At 37.8% G+C, this 6,843-nt stretch overlaps 1 protein-coding gene across 1 annotated transcript in view; it reads left to right on the top strand.

The window, feature by feature from the left end:
• The window catches only part of CNTN5 (contactin 5), a 251,808-nt gene that overhangs the window by 438 nt on the left and 244,527 nt on the right, over positions 1-6,843 (top strand). Inside the window, exon 2 of the mRNA XM_009889417.1 lies at positions 5,862-6,018. Within this exon, the coding sequence (XP_009887719.1) occupies positions 5,862-6,018 (157 nt within the window). The remainder of the gene's footprint in view (positions 1-5,861; positions 6,019-6,843) is intronic.

Below are 6,843 nucleotides of genomic sequence, written 5' to 3'. Positions count from 1 at the left end.
ATCGCAGCTCAGAAGGCCAACCGTATCCTGGGCTGCATCAAAAGAAGCGTGGCCAGCAGGTCAAAGGAGGTGATTCTGCCCCTCTACTCCACTCTCCTGGAGTACTGCATCCAGCTCTGGAGCCCCCAACACAAGAAGGACATGGACCTGCTGGAGCATGTCCAGAGGAGAGACATGAGGATGATCTGAGGGCTGGAGCACCTCTCCTATGAGGAGAGCCTGAGAGAGTCGGGGCTGTTCAGCCTGGAGAAGAGAAGGCTCCAGGGAGATCTTATTGCAGCCTTCCAGTACCTAAAGGGGGCCTACAGGAGAGCTGGGGAAGGACTTTTTACTAGGGCATGTAGTGACAGGACAAGGGGGAATGGCTATAAACTGGAAGAGGGCAGGTTTAGATTAAATATTAGGAAGAAGTTTTACACGTTAAGGATGGTAAGGCACTGGCACAGGTTGCCCAGAGAGGTTGTTGAGGCCCCATCCCTGGAGGTGTTCAAGGCCAGGCTGGACGTGGCCTTAGGCAACCTGATCCAGTGGGAGGTGTCCCTGTCTATGGCAGGGCAGTTGGAACTCCATGATCTTCAAGGTCCTTTCCAACTTAAACCATTCTATGATTCTATGATTAACTCGCATCCTTGAAGCTGGGTCTCTGGGGCATTTCACACACCCTGGGGTGTCTGGCCTGATCCTAAGAGGCCACTTCAGAGATGTACACAGCAGCTCTGTGGCCAGGAGGAGCTGGGGATGAAGAACAGAAGTTGAGCCTGGAAAAAGGAGGGGAAGGCATTGCTTTAATTTTTGTCTTTGTTTCTCACTACCCAAGTCTATTTTAGCTGGAAATAAGTTTTCCCAAGTTGAATCTCTTTTGCCCATGACAGTAGCTCGTAAATGATCTCTCTGTCTTTATTTTTCACCTTATTTTCTCCCCTGGGGCAGTGAGTGAACGGCTGGTGGTTCATTTTAGCTTATGAACTCTTCTGCTATATGGTTCTCAAATGGTTATTGTTTCTAATCCTGTAAAAATCTGAACACATATATGTGCCTGTTCGCTTACATAGACTGGTTCATCTGTGTAAAGCTGCTCAGCTGGATTTTATAATCAGGGCCTTTTTTTCTCTTTTTCCTTGGCAATCATCCATGTCTACTGCCATCTAAAAATCTAATGCTCACCTTGGTTACCCATGAGACTAGCATAAGGTATCAAAGAACATACTGCTACAACGGTTCATGATCAAACTGTGGTAAGACCCAGAGATTAATTTTTCAAGGAAGACTTTTATCAGAAAGAGCAGACTGATGCAGTTGATTAGACGTAAGACTAAATCCCAGAGTTTATTAATTGTGATGTTGGCTTTCCTGAGCATAACTGAACAGTCTCCAGTCTAGTTTGTAAAAGGACACATGAAAAATCTCTGTAAATAACAACCAATGTGCAGTTAGGCTGCACACTGAAGAAATTGTGTATAGGTTTTTGATGGTGACTAAATACGTGCTTAATAAGTGATGCAATACTCCTAAAAGAGAAATTAAGAAATTCCTAGTTGTAATCAGGTGAAATTCACCTGGTCACCCACTTCAGACTGGAAATCCTCAAGCAGAATGGCAGAATCAAGTTCTCCTAAGCATTTGCTGCTGTTATTAACGTAGATACAGCTTGGAATTCCCGAATCAAGTAATGCACCAAGACTGGCAATGATACCAAATTTATTAAAAAGTGAACTCTTAACCCATATCTACTTTGCAACTGTTGAACTTCATTACAACCTACTTAAAATCTCCAGTCCCTAAAAGCAGTGATAGATGAGATTCCCTGTTCCTGAGAAGGATGATTAAATCTCATACTGATCATTAGATACATGTTTTCTCCAAGCACTTCAGATTTGAGTCTGCACATTATTCTCTCAGGGGGCATGTCTGCCTCAGAAACAATATAGGCAGTATAAAGGGTGAAGGAGACATGGTGTTATTCAAGAATGAAAATTAAACAGTTTTGACCAACTGAAAATTTTGAAGTGGTATGGTGATTACAGAATTTCCAGGAGAAATTTGAAGCCATTTATCTAAGTACTGAATATCAACAATTCATTTACCGTGGAACAGAATGTTTTAAATTATAAATTATGTTCCTTAAGTGTCTCCTTTGATATGAAAATGTTGAGAACTGCTAATAAGTAGTTGTTACATAAAATAACAGCTGATAAGTTGGTAAGATGGTAAAAGACAGCCAGAATGCTATTAAACATTTTCCTGAAAGTGCAGGCTTTTATCCTGCAATGTTAGAAATCTCTGTATTATGAGTGCCATGCACATATACTTTTTTTTTTTTTTTTAATTCATTCTAGGAAGATTGATTAATTATGTAAATTTAGTGTGACTATTCATATTGCTCAGTTTCTAAGATTTCAGGCTGTAGAGTCACCATTCGATCCAATTCAGTCCTCAGTCCTGGCTCCATGACTGACTAGTCTTGCAGATCTGCAGCCTCACACTATGACTCCCTGCATGCCTCGTAACCTGGCTTTACCTCCGTTATCTATATTAGGGGAAGGGAAATGAGGTCTGCATCCCCGAGTCTCACTCCACATGAAACAGCAACATTAGCAGAGTGTGCACTGACTTCTGGGAAATGTTCTCAAGTCCCATAGTTTCAATGTAGCTTTAAACTCTTTACATAGAAAAGAGAATACAGTAAGCCTCCAGTGGAGTCCCAGGTCAATTTTGGAAGAGTTGTGGACTTTCCATTACGTTGAATGGGATGTTAAGTGCTAGTGCTAATTATGTGCCTATCATTGATACAACTACTGAAGCCTTCACAAGGCTTCATCTATTTTGAGCTTTTATTAACATTATGTATAAGAAAATTAAAAGTTTTCTCTTTAATTATAAGCCAGCCTGTTTTAATTTGAAAAAAAAACACAACCCTTTTAAAATATTTAAATGAAATATTTGTATCTGTGGTGTGTTTCCTTCATTGCTTTTGAAATAAAGAGGGCAGGCATAGAACACTTTTAGATTTTCATTATCAAGTCTGTCACTGGAGTTTAAATGAAGATAGTATCATTAGGTGGTCTGTTAGGATTTCTTGCATATCATATATCACACCCCATTGCATTTTATTTAATCACCCCCTTATTAAGCCTAATAATTTATAAACATATAGTCTTGTCCTTTCAGCAAGTGCTTTGATCCTTTCAGAATAGACCTTTTTCTTCAATTATTGTTACAGTCCAGATGATCTAACTAAGAATTCATTTAGTCACTTTAGCTACAAACTGATGAACATTCTCATTCATTATTATGTTGCTTCTGAATCTCCAAATAACCTCTGCCAGTACTCCACACTCCATCTGAAATGCAGATAAGCAGCTAACTACATCTTTTTGTCTTTTAGGAACATGACTTGTGTGCATTGAACATTCTGTTACCTTTTTCTTCGCTGCAAACCGAAGTAAAACTTGTTCTTCTCATTCCACGTAGCAGAAGTATCCATTTGGCCACTACCATTAAGAATCATAGAATCATAGAATTATAGGCTGGTTTAGTTCCAACCCCCCTGCCATGGGCAGGGACACTTCCCTCTAAAAAGCACGCCAGCTTCCACCTAAAGAGTTCAGGTTATTTTTCCAAAAGGAAAGTGCAACACAGTATTTCAATATTAGTGTTGCAAATAGTACAGGTAGAAAGAACACCTGTACTGCTAGGGACACCAGCACCTACCTAGCATTGCATCTCTTTCTTTTCTTTCCAGCAATCCTGGATTCTGACTTTATATTTTATCTACAGAGTCACTCCTAGGGAGAAGATAAAATCATTAATCTTCATTAATATGCTTCCTGTCCACATACCTACTAATCTGCATGGAATAACACCTAAATCTAAACCCATAATTTAGTTTTGCATTCATTAATTAATTCTTGGTTCTGCTAGACTCTAGCCTGATGAGAGTGCTGATTATTTACACCTACATTCATTAGTATTTTCTCTTGTGCAATGTAAGAAACAGGTAACCAAATTATAAGTCCATACAATGTTTTTGTATCCGCATTTTCCTTTCGTAAAATAGGTTTTGACAGCTGATACCATTGCCCCTGTGGGAACCTCAACTGGAGTGCTCGAAACTTAGTACTGGAGTTATTTTAAGTTCAATAATAAAAACACATACCAGAAATCACTTATTGTGGTTGGGTTTTTTTTAAATAATGCAGCTATCTGTCCCAGAAAATATATTTCTGCCAATATATTCAACTGAAGTAATCTACCTAAACACAGAAGTAATGTAAATATGCAGAACAGATATCCACACTCCTTTACACTGTCCTACAAAAAGGGCTAATAAACTTGAAAATTATTAAAAACAGAAACTACTAATTGCTCCTGCTCTTATTTGTTGTCTTTACAAACTGACAGGATAATTATATGAATCTATTTCAGTAGAAGCATACATTCCTGGAAATAAAGGTATTTTCAAAATCTGCATCCGAATAGCAGTGTGAAAAGACAAAAAATTAAGCATGTATATGTGTATAGTCACTGAAAAGGAAGGTTGAATAGCTAATAAGTTTTCATGTGGTCTTTTCAGTGTATTATAATAATAGAATTGAGAAACGCAAAATGTCACAGAATTTAAGGACATGGATATTTGCATCTCAGAACTAGCATACTATGACCTACATCTCCCATGTTTCTCATCCTTTTTCAGACTCCAAGACTTTCTTCTCTGAACCAAGACTCATAATCCCATGCACCATTTCCTGTCCGCTAAAACTTTCTGAAATTATTAGCAGTATGAGAAGGTCACAGTTCCCTAAACTGTGAACCCATAATCTGGGTGAAGTTGTGTGGACTTGGTAGAACAATGCAGTAAATAATTTTTATAAGTCAATGACCAAAACTCAAAGTCTTCAGGTGCGCCTTTCTTACTTCAAGCTGGTATTGATAGGACAAATTTATCAGGAAGTTATAAACTGCTTAAGGTGTCATGCTGTCCTCAGTACCAGTTAGAGGACTTCTATGACGTAAACATATGAAACCACAAGACTGACAGCGAAAACCCTGCTCCCATATGTTTCATTGCAAGTAGTAGGACAAAGTAACTATCCCCTAACCCAAATAATTAGGCTAGCGCTCTAAATTTGAAGAGCATTATGGGACTAAATCATTCATGAGTTTGGAATGAGTCTAAGTTGATTAAAATTCCACATTCTTCTAGTGCACAGCGAGCATTTTAGTTATTCAGACCTACATGATTAGGAACCTTTTACTTTTCTGAAAGTTACACTTCCCTCTTCACAATATGAATGAATGGGAGTCATAGATGTATTCTCTGGGTCTATCCATCTTTTTTTTTGTTCAGAAACATAAATTCATAGCAGATATAGAAATACATGCCAAAATTAGAGAAGACAGTGGAGGAAAATTAAATGTCAGATTTTGCTATATATTATTTAATAGCCACCAGCTGCTGACATTAATTTTACAAGTGATTTTACTTAGCAACTCCTTGACATAAAGGGGAAAACTGTGTCTTACTTCCTTGTGAGCAGCAGGAAAATTTTTATTTACCTTGCTCTCTACAAGCCAAGTTAACTCCTCTTGCTGGCTTAATTCTCTTGAGCTGCTCATTAGACTGCAGGTCAAAATATGTCTGATGAGAAAGTCATTTGAAGACATGATAAACACTTAAATCATGCTATATATTTTATTGTTAACTTAGTAATATTTCTTCCTTACCTTTTTTGTTTTCTGTTAAGTATTTCTTTTTAATATAACATCTGAAGTAATGTGATATGAACCTCTGGAAAACAAACATAATTTTGCATACTTTAATCTCACTTTATAAAAGCTATAGTACACTTATTTTTATTCAGATTTCCTAAACTATATCACTTCTATTTCCACAGAAAGTGTTGATTATGGGCCGGTGTTTGTGCAAGAACCAGATGATGTGATCTTTCCAACTGATTCTGAGGAGAAGAAAGTATCTCTGAACTGTCAAGCTCGTGGAAATCCTACTCCCACATACAGGTACCCGTTTCAGAATTTATTTTTTTTTAATTTTCAGAACTTTAGCCACTGCAATTCCACTCTGAGAGTCAGTGTGCTTTGAAGAACAACATAACAGAAACAGCTCTGTGACACAAATGCCTTTCCTGATTGAATGCTTTTTCTGATTCTGAATAAGCAAGAAAGATAAGTGATGGTGGTACACCATATTTCCCATAAGGCAAACTAGTATGTGAAATTTCAAATTATGTTCTCTGTGCATCATATCTATCCATGCGGAGGGACTCCTTTTGTCCATTTTTTTGACTTGTGTCAGTAACAGCTGACAAGATCAAAAACTTCAATTTATTTTTTTTCTGAACATCTATAAAGCTATGAAATACTACCCCATTTTATAGGGAAAGCAGTAAAGAACAGGTACATTGAATGACATGACTATGCAATACAGGATACCATGGCTGACCCAAATCTGGTGTCTTTTCACTCACAAGTTCACCATTTTATTCCTTTGCAACCATTGTCTGTTGCCTGTTTTCACATACAGGCTATTATGCTACAGTTATCTACTGTTCAGATCTACTATGACACACCTGTGAGTCTGAGAGTTCAGGTTATTAATGGTGTCCACTTACAGGTGGGAACAGTATGTTGCAGTCACCTTATCCATTTGCTATATTTGACTCTGCTCATATTTTATACAAATTACGAGTGATGTAGGAGGGCTGAGGGAACATATGGTTGATTATTTTTTTCCATACACCCTTTATCTTTTCTCAAAGAGTCATTCTACACTTAAAAAGGGAACATAAGGACTCTTATCATTGTTTTGTCATAGGTGACAATCAT

This window comes from Charadrius vociferus, unplaced genomic scaffold (genome assembly GCF_000708025.1).
Source record: "Charadrius vociferus isolate BGI_N301 unplaced genomic scaffold, ASM70802v2 scaffold87, whole genome shotgun sequence".
Taxonomy (NCBI): domain Eukaryota; kingdom Metazoa; phylum Chordata; class Aves; order Charadriiformes; family Charadriidae; genus Charadrius; species Charadrius vociferus.
Note: the sequence above shows the minus strand (reverse complement) of the source record. Positions and strands in the feature narration are given on the sequence as shown.